This window comes from Lathamus discolor, chromosome 7, assembly GCF_037157495.1.
Source record: "Lathamus discolor isolate bLatDis1 chromosome 7, bLatDis1.hap1, whole genome shotgun sequence".
Classification (NCBI taxonomy): domain Eukaryota; kingdom Metazoa; phylum Chordata; class Aves; order Psittaciformes; family Psittacidae; genus Lathamus; species Lathamus discolor.
The window spans coordinates 19,395,346-19,412,677 of NC_088890.1; the positions used below are offsets into that span (position 1 = coordinate 19,395,346).

Below are 17,332 nucleotides of genomic sequence, written 5' to 3' on the forward strand. Positions count from 1 at the left end.
CCGCCACCCCGCGCGTCCGGCTGCGCAGCCGCCCGCTGCCGCCTGCCGCTGTCACTGCGGCTCCATGCTCCTGCCCGGAAACATAGTCACTGCAACGGTGGTTCCGAGGGTCGTTGCTGGCGATGGCGTCATAAGCGTTGTTTCTTGATGTAGCTGTTTGCTTTCTGTTGTTGGTTTGTTATTCGTGTCTTGTGGGAAGTCCGCTTTTCCCCTTAGTGCGTTTCTCTCACACCTTCCGCTGCTCGCAGACCCAAACCTCGTGTACCCTGCTGCCAAGGCAGCTGCCGGAACCTTTTTTCCACGGTGCCACAGGAAGGGTTGTGAGGGGGAACATCAATTGAAGGGAGCCGCGCTACTCTGTGCTGCCGGAGGTGCTGGTGCGTGGTGCTTTTCCGTGAGGGTCGGCGCTTACTGAGGGTGCTGGTGCTGGTGCTGGTGCTGGTGCTGGTGCTGGTGCTGGTGCTGGTGCTGGTGCTGGTGCTGGTGCTGGTGCTGGTGCTGGTGCTGGTGCTGGTGCTGGTGCTGGTGCTGGTGCGGCGGCAGAGGCCGGTTTCCCGTTACAGGGCGGCGCTGGTTGCCTTGGACGGGAGCACGAGGCTCTGTGCGGTGCGCTGCTGGTGCGGGAGTTGTTCCGCGGCTGGGTGCTGTGAGCGCTTTAATCCCTCCCGTGTTAGTGCTGGTGACCAGCGCCGGTCTTCTTACAGAAAACCCGAGTTCGTGACAGCTGGCGCAGCCGGCCTTCCCCACGTGGAGATGCAGCGAGTGCCGAAACGCTTGTATGTCGGAGGGCTTGGCCATGCGGTGTCGAAGGCTGAGCTGCAGGAACGATTTGGCAAGTTTGGGCATGTTTTGGATGCGGAGATCATTACCAGACAAGATGATCAAGGTAACAGCTTTGTGTCTATTTTTAAAAGTACTTGGCACCATTCTTTTTAAAGCGAATTGGTTTTTAATTTGTGTGTGAAATGGTTTTGGTTGGGGTTTTTTTTGGAGGTTTTTTTGTTTGGTTGGTTTTGGTTTTGGTTGTTTTTTTTTTGTTTTGTTTTGTTTTGTGTATGACACACGTTCTCCATTTCTAGTTTTAAAGGAATCTGTGATATTACGTAGGAATTAACTGTGTGTTTCTCTTTGCTCAGGGAACCCTCTGAAAGCTTTTGCTTACATCACTGTCAATATTTCAGATGCAGATCTTAGAAAGTGTAAGTAAGTGATTTTATTCATTTTGTTTTAAGTAATTTATGGTTTTGAGCCAGGTTGCACTACTGAAAATGCCTCTAATGTTGTCATATCAGGATGTGGTTAAGGTAGTCCCTGTTTCCTTCTATTGTCATGTTCATTCCCTTTAAGCTGCAATTTTATTTAAGTTACTTTACAGGAGCTCTAAGTAGGTGTAAGCACATTAAAAAGGCTTCTTGTGATTGAGAGGAGGGACCTAATGAGTTTGTTCTAACACTCGTAGGAAAAGTTATAGGAAATGTGCTTCAAACACTTGCCTCAGGTCTGTAAAAACATTGTGACTTGATATGAGAGGAAGCCCAGGAGAACAGTTTATGTAAAGCATGCTCCTGTTACAGCAGTATTAGAAATCCCAATGTCATGGGGTTACAAAACTAGTTGCAGGGTTATAAAACTACCTGTGTAATACGTAGCTGCAAAATGGCAGGTGAAGATGCCTGTTCCCGAAGAGAGGAGTTGGAAATATGCCTTTTTATGTAGGAAATGCTACCGTTAGGAATGGGAAAGTTGTTGGAAAGCGGCTGTTTAAAAGCCCTTGACACTTTGCATCCCAAAGTTCCAAGTACACCGTTTTTCTCTCTGATTTTCTGTTGTCCTTAACTGTGTTTTTCAAAGTGCACAAGAAGTGAAGTTAAGAAGAGCCTATCTGACAGTAATGTAGAAACATCAGGCTACATGTGTCTGAATTACTTGAATGAGTCTCTTGAAGTCAGAATCTGAATTTTGGATGTGGACTTTCTTGTTTAAGACTTGGGTATTAGACTTTTCACGTACAAACTTAAATCAAGTGAGTAATAATACCATGCTGAAGAAACTTCTAGAAGAAGGCATAGTTAAGCCTGAGGTGTGGGGTTTTTTTGTGTGTGGGGTTTTTTTAATGTAGAAAATATTCATTTCCCATCTTCTTGTTTTACAGGCATGACAGTTTTAAATAAAACAAAATGGAAAGGCGGGACACTGCAAATTCAGTTGGCCAAAGAAAGCTTCTTGCACAGGTATAAATGAATTAAAAAAAACCATACATGTTGCTGCTGAAGTTACCCCTTTTCTGATTATCTGATAGTATTATGATTGTGCTTTCAGCTGCTACACTCTTAATCTTTCTAGATTTTATTGACATTGGTGCACTGTTGATGTTCATTAGATACTGCAATATGTTTTGTATCATTATGCCCTTAAAGGTAGCAGATGTGCTATTTCTTTGGGTAGGAATGGTTACTGTTCCATGGAACAGAGTTGCTGCCAGCTGTAATTTAGCACATGGGCAGACTTTTTTATCATGCATGACGTGCTTGTTGGTACAGGCTGGCCAGGGAGAGGGAGGAAGCAAAGCTGCAGAAAGAAAACCCACAGAGAAATGGCCAAACGTCTCTGTTAGAATCGCTGAAAAAGGTGGGAGTTGTGGACTTCTTTATGAAAGCAGTACCAGGTACAGAAGTGCCGGATCATAAGGTATGGTGGGGCAGGTGTGAAGAGAACTAAAGCAAAACAAAAGCCAGAATTGGGCACGGGCTTCTTACATCTGTATTTGTGTCAAATGTCTACCCTTTATGTAAAGAAACCTTTATGAAACGTCCAATTTGTGAACAGCAGTCTAAGGAGATACCTTACGTGTAGACTTATTTCTTGTGTGGAATGTTCCTGGTGTTCTTTGTAACACCTAAAACTAGTCTTGATCAGACTCTTTTGTGTTGTTTAAATTACTCCTTTATGTTGGAAACATCTTTGTGTCCTCCTTAAAAGCATGTAGGCAGAGTGTGTGTCTTCTTTTTATACAGCATATACATTTTTGACATCTGGATTGTCAGGAGCTGATCTCTGTGCTTCTGCACATTCAGGGTCATGGTCTACACATGCTTGTAAAAGTAAGACTTGGAATGAAAGCACTGAGCATGAACATTTGGGTAACAAAGATTATAGTTCTGCAAAGCTTTCAAAGTTATTTGCTGAGCACAGAGTGGTTTTGGAGGGTGATGGCGGGGGGGGGGGTTAGGGTTTGTTCTCTTTTTTTTTTCTTTTGTGGAGGAAGCTGACTAACTTGCTCAGTACAAATCTCTCTGAAGAGAGTAAACAAAAAAAGAGCTAGTCACAGATGGTTCTTTATGGGTGTTTCTGTTATCCAAGAGTATGCATCTTGCTTTATTACAGGGTTACTTCCATTCCTTGTTGTTTTATACTGGTTATTTTTCTTCTCTTTCAGAAATGGGTTGTTGGCAAATTTGGAAGAGTCTTGCCTATCCTGCACCTCAGGAGTCAACAGAAAAAGAAAATATCCTTTTCCTCTTGGTTGGACATAGGCACGATTCCCCTCTTTCTTTTGTCATACCGGGAAACATTTGCTTCACAGTCTGGAAATGTGACGTAGTAGCCAACGCTGATTCACTGGATTCCCTAAGTAAATCTTGCAGTAGGCTTGTGTGATTTGAATACATTGTTTAGACTGCAAGTCGGCTGCTTAAAGGCTTAAGGATCTGACATGAAAAAGGACTCTGGGTTGTCCTTTCACACAGAATCCAGCCTGTTCATAAAGACTGGAAGTTTGCTTGCTGAAAGCATCATGTTGGGTTAGTTCCTTAACTCAGACTCACATTATGAAATATGACCCATCAAAATATTGCCATAACCTGAGAAAGCTGGGGTCAGACTTGACAAATGCCATTCCTGTTTCTGAGCAATCTTGGCACTTGGAAGAGAGAGGTGGCAGCATAAACACAAAGCGGAAAGGAGAGTCACCTGCAATGAAGAAGCCACCTAAAAAACTGAGGCAGCTGGGCAGTGAGGCTTTGAATGGAGCAGTAGTTCTCCCCTCTGGGTGCCAGTCAAATTCGAAAACCACAAGCTCACCACAGCTAGATCAACAATCTAAATGGAAACCCAAAGAGAAGTCTAAATTGCCTCCATTGAGGAGTCTTAATAGTAAAGTAACTGGGAGAGGCATATTAACAGATGAAAGCAATGTTTCTGGTGTTACACTTCAAAATAATACGAGTGTTTCTGAGAGTTATATTGATTCTGAAGAGGAAATCAGAGTAATGGTAGAGAGAGAAGTACAGAAAGCTGAAAATGGCAAGGCTGAAAGTGACCGCTTGGAAATTGCTGGGAGCAATTCTGAATTAAAATACAGTAGTTACTTGTCCTTAAGCAATCCAGATGCCATGAAGCAAGCTATCAGAGGAAGCTTTAGAGAGAACAAGATTATGGAATGTGATAATGGTTATCAGTCAGCAGATACAGATGAAATTATTGCTACAAGTAGAACTCCACATCTACTTAACAAGAACTCTACAGTTTTAGGTGATTGTAAAGCAATGAAGGTGGAAAATGAAGACATCTTAACTGAGAAAAAAAGTGATTTGGTAAACAAATCCTCAGTAAAAACTCATAATTTAAAAGAATATGTGGGAAAAAAAGGCAAAAAGAAAAAATCCCAAACTGCTGCCTTGCAGAGCACAGCAGGTAACAGTACAACAAAGACAAGTGATAGTGAAAGCTCTTGTTCAGATCCTGAGAAAGAGGAGTCTGAAAGCAGTTTGGATTATGAATGCATGATGCAAAACTGTTACCGCTTAGACCTTACATTGGATGACTTACAAGCATTAGCTACTGGAACACATGGAGAAGAACTAGACAGTACATGGAGCTCTAGTCAGTGCGGTGTTGAAGAATATCCTAAGGGTAATGTTGGAAATAAAACAAACCTTTCAAAATTTTGCCCTGCAGTTAGGAAAAAATGTATCTGTCCTGAAGATGTAGTTGCTGCGATTTTGGCAGGGGAGGAGGATGCTGATGAAGCAAGTTTCAAGGGAGAAAATAATTTGCATTTGAAATATCAGCCCTTCAGAGGAATGGGGTCCCTTTGTGAAAAAGAGTTACCCAGGGACAGCATTGGTTTAGAGAAGAGGTTTGTAGAAAGATTAGGTATTGAAGCTTGTGTTTCTTCATGTGGGGAGGAGTCATCTCAAAGACAGCAAAAGAACCATCAAATGTATTCAGTTGAACTCAGCAGTAAAAAGCAACAAAATGAGCATTGTGAACCGCATGAGGAACTATCAGATGCTGCGTCCCTTGCAGATGAGAGAGGTCAGCCTGTGTCCAGGCCGCACTTGCAAGGAAAGAACAAAGATGCGAGTTCTACACGATTCAAGCAAAATTCAGAGCATGGAGATGCTGCTGCTCATACTGATCAGAGTGAGGACGAGAACAGTGACATAGATAGTAATGCTGCATTGTCACAGAAACACACTAAACGACAACTGAAAAGCCCCAGACTACTTTCAAAGCAATCGAAGCAGGATGTAAGCAATCAAAATCCAGAATGTGAAGCTGATAAATGTGAGGATGGGAAGAGAAGCCTTCTGGAAAATAAAGAGCTTTGTCTTCATGCTAGTGCTTCAGAGGAACGTAGACCAGCAAAGAAACAGTTGCAGGATAACCAAAGGAGGCTAGCAGCTCTAGGGGAGAGACAGAGAGAGAGAGAGTTACAGAAGAAACTCATTCAAGGAGCTCTCTCCAATCTGGTAATGACACTCGCAACTTCTCTCTGAATAGTATGCAGTAAAAGAAACAGGGAATTAATAGATGTGGTTTAAGTTATTTTAAAAATCATTGTTTGGAATTTTTGATTAACATTGCCACTTTTCTTGTGAATGTATATAAAGTGATGAATGCTAATTCCTGGAATGTGTCTTGAGTTGCAAGACGAATAGTAGATTTCTTCTTTCGTGTCATGGAAACGTCTTTTAGATACTGTGTATGACCATAGCAAGTATTTGCTAAGTTTGACTTGAGAGTTTCACTCCTCCACAGGATAGCCAGCCAGCAGGCAAGCATAAACACGTGATATTTGATTCAGATGTGGAAAGTGAAGCTGAAGTAGATGAGACGTTGAAGAAAGATGCCGGTTTGGGAAATATGCATGAGGATGTAAGTGTTATTGAGAGCAAGTCCAGTGTTCTGTAAAGTAATTCCGTTTGGGTATGGCTGTGCCTTGTATTCCATATGATTATGCCTCTTTTTCTGAAGACTGTTTTTCATAGTGAAATGACAGAAAAAAATGGCTCAAGTTTGGATTAGTAGGAAGGATTTTTTTTTTTTTTTTTTTTTTTTTTTTTGGTAACATGGGGTAAGTTTCAAAGAATTTAACCATGCATCTGCTAAAACTGGAGGACTTTGAGAATGCGTAAGGAGTTTGAGATTTGTATGAAAGATACTCTGACTTGGATGAGAAGACAAGGAGTGCTTAAGTTACATTAATTAACTTAATTAGTTTTGAAATGTTACTGCTTTTAGTCAAAGGAGGGGGAAAAGTTTTGGCTTGAGTACTATAGAGGGACTCTGGTCTTTCCAAGCCTGTGGATGAAGAATCTGTACTAATTAACTGTGTTAACGCAATGTCGCCTCTTTAGAGTGATGTTGGGGTCCAGGTAAGTTGTGTGGGACTTCCTCCATACACTGCACCTGTGGCCTTATTTAGCAGACTCCTCAGGATTTTACTGCCTTGCTTTCAGCACAATTATGTACTCACTGGAAGAGAACTTCTTGTGCCATATTTTCTTAGTCCCATCTCAGGTAAAGTCAGACCATTGGGTTTGCTTTTGTTGGGTTTTTTTCTTCATAAAAGTTGTGAGATTCTGACCATTTTCACTGTGTTATTAAAACATTTTCTCATTTATCCTTGTGTTTATCACTCCTTTCACCCATGTGTATCCTTACCCTGTATTTAGAATCCATGCCCTATAATTTCTGTAAAAGACCTTCTGATTAATGGAAAACTGTTTAAAGCCATGGAGCACTTACCTTTTGCAATCATTGGTTTTGATCAACTGACTTAAACTATATCCTTGAGTTTATGCCATAAGTGAGGCTTGTTTAGAAAAGGTATAGTTTGACATGCATATCTTTAAATATCTCCCTTGACATAATCAGAAATTTGGGGGTTTATGCCCAGTTATCTCATATTGTAAAACCCAAGTTACCCTTTACATAAATATTTTGTCTATGCTGAAGTTTAATAGTCTTAACTGTAAAACAGAATTGTACGAGTTGTGTGTACAATCTAGGAGTTGAAGCACATGGATCAGTAAGTGAGCTGCATGTTCTAGAAATACACTTCTTCAGATAAACTGGAAAGCACATGAGCAAAGCTGATACTGATTTATTTTCTTAAATTTACATAAACTGCTGCCTTTCTCTGGTTTCTTTTTGTTTATCAAAGGATGGATCTGCTCCTAAAACCTTGGGCAGACTGTTTGACAGCAGTGAGGATGAGCAAGATGATGTGGACGCTGAGAGATTCAAAATTAAGCCCCAGTTTGAAGGCAAAGCTGGTGAAAAAGTGAGTGAACCCATTACTGTAATTTAGTCTTCTTCTAAGTCTCTGTTACGCTGCTCCAGAAGTACATCACACCTGGGTTTGCATGCTTGCTGAATGTGATTTTGACAAAACTGCAGTGGAATTCCCTGAACTAGAGGAAACAGCAGCCATGGAGGAAGTGATATACATTGGGGAGTGGGAGGAGTTTCTCTGATGTTGTCATCTTTGATGTTACTGAATGTTGATGATTTTCTTCTCCAATGCTTAGTAGTGTCTTTCGTTTTGGTTAGCTCTTGAAATTGCAGTCACGACTTGGCACGGATGAAAGATTCCGCATGGATGCTCGATTCCTTGAAAGTGACAGTGAAGAAGAAGGTAAGCCTGCTCCTATTTCCTGGTTAATGACAGTAATAGAGCTACATCATGGAGCCTTAATATTGGATGCTTGAAACAACTTACAGACTACTTTTACTTTGGTGATTTCTTAAGAAAAACAGCTTGGCTCTTGTGGCTGTGCATAGTATACATTGGTGGCTGTGTTTTCCCAAATGTTTGTGTTACAGAAGTTATTTGTAAGAGCTGAGGGAGATGTACTCAATACAGGATGATCCCAGAATGCATTTATCCATGTTTTTCCTAGAGTTAAGTAGTGACTTGTTAAGATAAATGTTTTGACCATTACACTCACATAATTTTGTAGTCATCCTGCAGTCCACGGCTGACTTATTAGCCTTAGAAAGAAAGATTTTTTTGTTTGTTTGTTTGTTTTTTTCTTTAAACAGCACAAGGCAGAAAAGCCAAAAGGGAAAACATAGAATCATAGGATAGTTAGGGTTGGAAAGGACCTTAAAATCATCTAGTTCCAACCCCCCTGCCATGGGCAGGGATGCCTCCCACTAAGGTATCTCACCCAAGGCTCTGTCCAACCTGGCCTTGAGCACTGCCAGGGATGGAACATTCACAACGTCCCTGGGCAACCCATTCCAGTGCCTCACCACCCTCACAGTAAAGAACTTCTTCCTTATATCCAATCTAAAATTCTCCTGTTTAAGTTTGAACCCATTACCCCTCGTCCTGTCACTATAGTCCCTAATGAAAAGTCTTTCCCCAGCATCCTTATAGGCCTCCTGCGGATACTGGAGGGCTGCTATGAGGTCACGCAGCCTTCTCTTCTCCAAGCTCAACAGCCCTAACTTTCTCAGCCTGTCTTCATGCAGGAGGTGCTCCAGTCCCCTGGTCATCCTCATAGCCCTTCTCTGGACTTGTTCCAGCAGTTCCATGTCCTTTTTATGTTGAGGACACCAGAACTACGCACAATACTCCAAGTGAGGTCTCACAAAAGCAGAGTAGAGGGGCAGGATCACCTTCTTTGACCTGCTGGTCACACTCGTTTTGATGCAGCCCAGCATACGGTTGGCTTTCTGGGCTGCAAGTGCACACTGAAGCCGGTTCATGTTAAGTTACTCATCTATCAACATCCCCAAGCCTTTCTCCACAGGGCTGCTCTGAATCTCTTCTCTGCCCAACCTGTAGCTGTACCTGGGATTGCTCCAACCCAGGTGTAGGACCTTGCACTTGTCATGGTTAAACTTCATAAGGTTGGCATCAGCCCACCTCACAAGCGTGTCAAGGTCCCTCTGGATGGCATCCCTTCCCTCCAGCATATCAACCAGACCACACGGCTTGGTGTCATCAGCAAACTTGCTGAGGGTGCACTCAATCCCACTGTCTATGTCACCAGCAATGATGTTGAACAAGACCGGTCCCAACACTGATCCCTGAGGGACACCACTCGTTACCGGTCTCCAGCCAGACATTGAGCCGTTGACCACAGCTCTTTGCGTGGGGCCATTCAGCTGGTTCTTTATCCACCGAGTGGTCCATCCATCAAATTGATGTCTCCAATTTAGAGACAAGGATGTCGTGTGGGACAGTGTTGAACACTTTGCAGAAGTCCAGGTTGATGACATCAACTGCTCTACCCTTGTCCATCAGTTCTGTAGCCCCATCATAGAAGGCCACCAAATTGGTCAGGCAGGATTTCCCCATAGTGAAGCCATGCTGGCTGTCACCAAGCACCTTTCATGTGTCTTAGCATGCCATCCAGGAGAATGTGCTCCAAGATTTTGCCAGGCACAGAGGTGACACTGACTGGTCTGTAGTTCCCCGGGTCATCCATTTTCCCCTTCTTGAAAATGGGGGTTATATTTCCCTTTTTCCAGGTGTCGGGAACTTCACCTGACTGCCATGATTTTTCAAACATGACGGACAGTGGCTTAGAAACTTCATTTCCCAGCTCCTTCAGGACCCTCAGATGGATTTTGTGAGGTCCCATGGACTTGTGTGTGTTCAGGTTCTTAAGATGGTCTCGAACCAGATCCTTTCCTACAGCGGGCCTAGGGTCTTTATTCTCATGTTAAAATATTTCTTTTTTCCACCACCTACCAAAATTGCAATTCTTAACAGTTTTCAAGACCAAGAATTTGTTTCTGAAACTTAAATTTTTGCCTACTTCTGCTACTCCCTCTGTTGCTTCAATGTGATCATCTGTCCAGTGTCTATCAGGGGCCAAGTAGTTGTACAGTTATGTGATATAAGCAGAGAAAAAGTTAAATAATGGGTCTGGTTTTCTGCAGTGCAAGGGAGAAAGCCTCCAAGTAGCTTTAAAATGAAGGAGGTGATGTGTTTTGAACGTGAGCACTTGTAGTATGATAGTAATGCAGTATATCGGATATCGCAGGCTTACTCAAGTGGTAGCAGGGGAAAGATTATGTACTTTTCTTATAGCAGAGACAAACATCTTGAAGGCGGATGAGGAAGAAGAGCTTGCTGCAGAGAAAAAGAAAAATCTGGAAATCCTGGGAAGTCTCTTGAATGTCAACCTGGAACACCCTAAGCTGACGAAGAAGGCCACAAGTGCTAAGAAATTCAGGTATGAATTGTCTGTTATCAATAAAGAAGGAATTTTAGGAAGGCTTAGGTTTTTGCCCATGTTTCACAATTAAATTTTCTACCAAGCTGATTAGGAAAAGTGTTTGTTTCTCTGTTGTGTGCATTTGAGGTTAGTCTTTAATGCAGTTTCTCGAGTGTCTCAATAGATTATACAACTGATAATAATCATTATTTTATGCAAAAATACTACTGATGCCTGCTCGAGTTTCTTCTAATAGATCTAGGTTGGAGCGTTGATTATGAAAAATCAACATTTCAAGTCCTTGCCTAGGTAAGACGCATTTCTGTTCTCTGTGGAGACAAACCTAACGTGGCTACATGAAGAACATGAGAGTTGGGCTGTAGGTCAGTAAGTTATTAACTGCTACCAAAGTTAGCATCTAAGGGTATTGTTTTAGCTGGCCTAAAAGTGATTAGGCCTTCATCAGCCCTCTTTTTCAGGGGAGAATTTATATCTTTTTTTTTTTTTTATTATTATTATTATTTTCATATACCTGTGTTTCTGCTTTAATTCTTCATTAGATTAGGAGTTTGTTACATGTTGCTGTTGGGCATGCTGTAGTCTTCATTAGAGGACGATGATAGAGGTCTGGAAATGTACTGTGGGAAGTATGGTGGGATTTAACTATGACCTTTAACAGAAATTGGTCTGTGGAGTGAACTGGTGGAAGTTGGTAGTGTTAAGGGTAGTGCAGTAGCACACAGTTTTTAACAACAGTCACTATTGGAGTTGTGTCAGTTACTGCTGACTGCTAAATACCAATTGTGACCACTGTACAGTCATATTTAATTGTTAATTACTTCTGTACAAATTTTAATGCATTCTCTAAAGCCTAAGCAGAGGGGGGAATCATCTGTGCAACCCCAAAGGTGATCTCTAGGACAGTTCTGTGAATGATGGTGTTCTCTAGTACCCAGTTAATGGTACAGTGTGTAACTATTTAAATGTAGTTAGTTTATGCTATAAGCATTAATTTAGGGAGAGAAGAGGAAAGGGAAATAAGTGATTGCCTTCTTGTATTGCCATAAGGCAGCATTGGCTTTGCTACACTAGTACTGGGATTCGTCTAAACCTTGAACTGCTTTAGCTGAAAGTCCTCAAACTGTTTAGATGTTGGAAGGTGGGCATAATGGGTGTGTGTTTGGTTTTTCTTGGTTGGTTGTGTGGGGTTTTGGGAGTTTGGGTTGGTTGTTTTTTTGTTGTTGTTCTTGTTTTTTGTTTGGGTTTTTTTTTCCTTCCTCAGACATTTGAATTTTGAACTGTTTAGTACTAGAAGAAATTGTGATCTGTTGCTATGGATAGCTGTACTGCTATAGCTCCTCAAAAGATGAACGCGTGCAGGTAGAGACTTACTGCATAACGCACACAACTTGAGGTCTAGGTTTTACAGTAAATACATCAATTTGATTAAAGCCACTTCTGTTTATAGTTTTTCCTGACCCCGCCACTGACTACCAGGTACTTACTAAATGCCAGTTAGGCTTTAGATTGATTTGGAGCTATTTTGGTCAAGAAGTCAATGTGAATTTGAATCTGACTGTAAAGGTCTAGGGTAGCTTTCACTTGAGCATTTAGGATGCCTCATGTTTTTTTCTTTCTCTTTTTATAGAGATATTAATGCCCTCCGCTATGATCCCACAAGAGAGGACCATGCAGTTTTTGAAAAGAAACGAAGTGCTACAGAACAAGAGAGGTAATAGTACAGCTTGGTAACTAGGGTTGTGATGTTTCTTCGTGTGGAAAGATGGCTGTAGCAGAAGACTGACATTGAAACTCTGGAGACTGCTCTGTTTTTTCTTCAGTTCTCTCTATAATTGCTAAAATTAAAAGAGAGTAAGAATTGTGAGCATTAAAACCAGCATATAATGTTAATTGTTTAACCTTTCTTTCTAGTCCATCTACTTCTGCACACCATTTTCTGTCTCTAATTTTCTCGCCTTCAGGCTGTCCCTTTGCTTCAAGTCATGGAATTCTAAGATTTGCAAATCTGTGAGGAAAAAATACTGTCTCTTAACATTGCATTTGCTCGGATAAATGTAAGAAGACATTAATAACAAGGTTGCCTCTATGGGAACCTTTCTTTTAAAAATACACTTACAGTGTTACCATCCTTTAACAATCTCATTTCAGTAAAGCTAAAAGGAAGAGGAAGAGGGAAGAGAGTGAGAAACTGCCCGAAGTGTCTCAAGAAACATATTATGACATTGCTGTTGATTTAAAAGAGTTGTTTGGCTCTTCAGAGAGCAAATCACACAAAAATGAAGACACACCCTGGGACAAAGATGATGTGGAGGACTCTACCCCACCTGACCACTTGGGACCTAATGTCAGGAGTAACGTAGCTGAGGAGTCTGGTGGTTTCAAGTTTTCCTTCTTTGGAGATACGGAGGAGTCAGGCATGAAAGGAGGTAACAGCAGAACATGGATAACAATAGTGCAACTTGTGATGGGTAGCTTATGTCAGATACCGTAGAGTTATATCATGTAGAGAAATTCATGATCCAGGTGACTTTCAGAGGCAGAAGTCAGTAATTATTGCTACAATCTTCTCTGATGCTTGTCAAGATTCTGGTTTACTCAGAGTTAATCCGTGCTTGCATCCCAGGAATTTTGAGAGGAATGTTTTGAGAAGGATCTGTAATTTAACTGTTTTTTGAACAGTGGTGGATAAACTTTATGTCATCCACTAAATTTCTTAAATAGGAAAGAAGATGACATACAAGTCATGTAAACCATGAAAATTTTAAATAAACTATGCTGTCAGAGTTCGGCAACTGCCTGTGTGTAGTAGAGGGAGGAATACACACATGACAATAATACAGCTTAAACACTATGGCATTATGAATTCCTTTGCAAAGGAACTTTTTAAGATAGATCACAGTGCAAGACAGCTTTTATTATAACTTCTGCAAGATAAAAATATGAAGAGGCACCATTACTTCCAAATCAGCTGATGGTTGTGAGGTTGGTAAGAACTGATGAAGCCCTGGACCCTAATAACAAGCCTCAGAATGGCTACTGCACTCTTTGCCTATGGTGTGATGACACGAGTTACAAATTTTGAAGGTGAAATCTGTGACATAGGTCAAAGCAAACTCAATTCATACCTGCCTCGAGGACATAGAAAACCTGGGAGGGGAGGTTACTGTTTTTCTTAAAGCTGTCATTTCCAATGTAATTATTTCACTCTGAAGTAGGTGTTAGTATTGGCAAGTATGGGAATAATCTGATAATTATTTTGTTTTCAAATTGTGCTATTATTGCAGAGCCCTACGTACTTGAAACAATAAAACCTGTGAAAGTCAAATGGCAAGAAGATCCACGTTTCCAAGACAGCAGTTCTGAGGGTGATGATGAGCCTGAGGCATCAGAAAGCAAAAGGGACAAAGAAATGCAAGTTTTATTTGTAGTTGTTGTCTCCTTGGTTGTGGGGGGTTGATATCATGAGAATATTAATAACAGCACCTGGCTCACGGGGAGACTGACACCTTCATTCCACATCTCTGGACAAGTGCAGTTGTCTGTGGAAACCATTCCTTGCTGCACAGAATGTAGTAGTCAAAAATGCCAACACCACATGTGACTGTTGAGTAGAAAAGCTGACTTTCTAGCTCAGCGATGAGAACTCAGCTGGGTAGTGGGTTTGGCCCAAAGTCAAATCGCATGTGACGTTTTCTTCAGAAGCGTTTTTTCATAGGAGGTTGCATTGGGTTACTGTGGTGTAGTGTCCTGCCCGAGATCCTATTTCTCCGGTGCCTTACAGCCTTACAGCTTGGACCTGGGCTAATGGGATTTGACACTAACTCTTAACGATGCTGAATTTCCTTTGTGTTTTTTCTAGTTTTTTCTCTTTACCACAGACAGAACGTGCTAGATCTTTCTTCTTCTCCAAAGATGATGAACGCCTAAGAGGTATAACGCGACTTTGTCACCCTCTTTTAGAAAAGCTATCTAGGTATTATGGATCCTTTCAGGCATATATCTGATACTTAATTGTTTTCAGTGTTTCTGATGTTCTTGTTAAAACTATTGACTATTCGTATCAGTCACATACGCCCACACGGTTTTTGATCCAAAATATTGTGGGGGTTTTTTCTTGTTAATGTCATTAACTTCTAAGTAAAACAAAAAAAAAAAAAGAAGCCAAAGAAACCCCCAACCAACCAACCAAAAACCAAAAAAAAAAAAACCCCGAAAAAGAAAAGCAAACAAGCCCCGAAGCAAGGAAGACAACAAACCAACCAACCAAAAGCCCCACACCGCAAAAACCCCAACAACCACCCGCAGGCCACCAAAGCAATTGCTCTGGATATTCTAGCCAATTTCTTGGCAGATGCGGGGTAGTGGTGCTGAGCTTCTAATGAAACAAACGCTGTTTCGCTGCCATCTATATTTGAGCATATCAAGGAAAGCTGCTGCTGCCGTTTGTTTTTCTTAGGACGCAAGGCGGTAGCATTTCTGTTGGAGGCCCCTGTGGTGGGGGGGGCGCGAGGGGAATACGAAGAACGGGCCTTCTGACTTTGTTGCTGTGTCGCTCATGAGAGTTACAAAGGGGAGCACATTCAGAAGGGTGGAACCACGTTGATTTATTCTTTTTGTGCAGAGGGCCCGAAGTTATTTTGTAAATCAGTAGACCTCAGTGAAGAAAGAGATGGTTGGGAAGACAGACGTAGATTATTGCTTGAGGTGAGTGTTTTAACATCTGTTACTCGGTAACTGGCTGAAAGCTCCGCATGATGGGGGAACACAGCTGTTTATTTCCTTAATTTGCACTGAAAAATAATTTACAATCTTTAGATAGGCTTGAAGCTTTGTAATTACTGGAGAACTGAAAAGTATTTATGACATCATGTTGTGATGTCCAGTCAGGTAAATTACTGAATCTCTGTATTGTATAGGACCAGTTATTTCATGTAAAAAAGTATAAAGCCAGGACACATAAACTTCCAAACTTCTCGTAATATCCTGCTCAAATTTGAATCTTTTCAGGAATGCCGGAAGAAGCACAAGGATGCAAGAAGGAAAGTGAAAGCAAAACAGTAAATATTTTTTATCTTACTGGTCAGATAAGACCAGTTTTGACTTTCTTCTTTGGAGAAGTTGCAGAAGAAATTTAGTTTCAGAAACTGTGTTTTTGAAAGATCTAATAGGAAATAATATTGGAAAAGTCTTCGTTTTCCATGTTTGTGGTGAACTTTTTTTGTTTGTTTGTTTTGATATTTTGGTTTGTTTTGTTTGTTTTTTGTTTTGTTCTTGTTATAATGGGAACATGCAACGAAGACAACCTTAGGTTATTTTGCTGTGTTCTCAGCCCCCAGTGCCAAGCAGTGTTGTCCAAAGGGAAGTAGTTCTGTGCCTGTAAGATCATCTATCCTGTAGTCTGCCCAGCATAACAGAGATCTGTTTCAGATTGCTTTACAGATATTTGGAATGCATTATTTCCAGAGTAAAAATTTGCCAAAACTTCATGAAAACATGTATATTAACAGGGAAGATGTCTGAAATGGGTACATGTGTATTTCTTCAGAGTTGATTTCTTAACTTCATAATTCAGTGTGAGCATCAATAAATATCAAGGACAGATCTTGCTGGTCTGGTATGCTTGCTGTTGAATGAAGGATATTAGTACATACAAGGTCTCATTCCTACGCCCAATGAACTTACGTGCTGAGCAGAGAGGTTCCCTCAGGATTTGCCTGGCTCCAGCCCAGTTGCAAGTTGGTGGAGGGCTGGAAGGCTGAATCAAAGAATAATGGGGGACAAGGCATGAAGGAAATCCTGCAGGGTGATTGTGCAGGTTCAAGCAGCCGTTTGCTCTTCAGGCAAACTGCAGGCGGTCTTACAGGTGCTGTGCACCCCAAGTGCCTTCCTGATAGGTCCTAATGCAGCTTGAAAACAGATTCAGTGGAGCAGGGAGCAGCGTCCTCCCTGAGGAAGGCAGGGGAAGCTGGGAGGGAACCTGAGAGGCTTTTGAGGAAGGGAAGGAGGTATCGAGGCAGTGAGGAAGGGAAGAAGGTACCGAGGGTGCAAAAGAGAACTCGGCGCCAGCACTTTGTCCCCCTCTTCTTGACCGCTGTGATTGGGAAGACGCGAGGTGTGGGCATGGTCGGAGCAGGTCGTGCTCTTCAGGGGGCTTGCGCGGTGAGCTGCGAGGCACTCCGAGCAGCAGTGCTCGAGTGGAGCTGGCCAAAGGGCCGTGGCCGTGCACAGCGTCGCTGTGAACCGAGGTCTTTGTTCCCTGGCACCGCTCAGCTCTGTAGGTGACGGAGCTCTCGAATGCCCTGGCGTCGGAAGGCCGAGCGAAATGTCAGGAAGCCTGGGGAGAAGGGAACCCTGAGCACCAGAGTCTGGCCTGGAAGGTGGCTGGTAGAGGAGGGTGGCTGAGGACGCTGTAAAGGCAGGAGCTGAAGGAAGCAGCCTGGGAAGCCTCTGGTCGCTCTCAGCAGCGTCAGCCGGCTGGCATTGGAGGAGGGCTTCTGGGGGCTTAAGGTTCCCGTCTTGGTCCTGAAATGCCTGGATAGGACCTGGATTCTCCAATATGGGGATGTCGGCTTCCTTTTCTCCTACTCTGGTTGTGCCCAAGACACGGTCTGGTGTTTTTTCTTGGAAAGTGGTCTCAGGACTTGGTGGTGCTTGTTGAGGACGTGATTGTGCTGCTTGAGTACTCACCTTGAGCCCACAGTCTGGTCTGCTTTTCCCTGAGGACTCTTCCTGTCACTGGACTGAGGCTTCTGCTGCGGCACTGATTCTGAAGACCCCCAGAAATTGATGAAATAGCTCCTCCTTCAGCTGCCCGGGTGCTAGCCCAGGTGCAGTAAGCTTCTGAAGGT

The 17,332-nt window shown here is 42.3% G+C and overlaps 1 protein-coding gene across 5 annotated transcripts; it reads left to right on the plus strand.

Moving 5' to 3' along the window:
* The first annotated feature begins 292 nt into the window (after positions 1-292).
* NOL8 (nucleolar protein 8) lies at positions 293-16,086 on the plus strand. Of its 5 annotated transcripts, none has more exons than XM_065687855.1 (17): positions 293-377; positions 705-886; positions 1,137-1,199; positions 2,153-2,231; positions 2,541-2,688; positions 3,437-3,505; positions 3,825-5,753; positions 6,043-6,159; positions 7,451-7,570; positions 7,840-7,924; positions 10,340-10,481; positions 12,112-12,195; positions 12,633-12,910; positions 13,769-13,895; positions 14,344-14,414; positions 15,106-15,188; positions 15,492-16,086. In XM_065687855.1, the coding sequence occupies exons 2-17, from the start codon at positions 754-756 to the stop codon at positions 15,543-15,545; spliced, it is 3,582 nt and encodes a 1,193-aa protein (XP_065543927.1). In that variant the 5' UTR covers positions 293-377; positions 705-753; the 3' UTR covers positions 15,546-16,086. The 5 variants fall into 5 exon arrangements, with proteins under 5 accessions (XP_065543927.1, XP_065543926.1, XP_065543928.1 ...); XM_065687854.1 differs by having other exon boundaries at positions 294-377; positions 10,337-10,481; XM_065687856.1 differs by having other exon boundaries at positions 294-377; positions 2,541-2,628; positions 10,337-10,481.
* Positions 16,087-17,332: the final 1,246 nt, after the last annotated feature.

What these genes read in the sequence shown, in the direction of transcription:
- NOL8 (XM_065687854.1), top strand. Translation starts at nt 754, where the DNA reads ATGCAGCGAGTGCCGAAACGCTTGTATGTCGGAGGGCTTGGCCATGCG. An exon ending in AGTGCTACAGAACAAGAGAG is followed by an intron (nt 12,196 to 12,632) that starts GTAATAGTACAG and finishes ATCTCATTTCAG; the next exon opens with TAAAGCTAAAAGGAAGAGGA. An exon ending in GGAGTCAGGCATGAAAGGAG is followed by an intron (nt 12,911 to 13,768) that starts GTAACAGCAGAA and finishes CTATTATTGCAG; the next exon opens with AGCCCTACGTACTTGAAACA.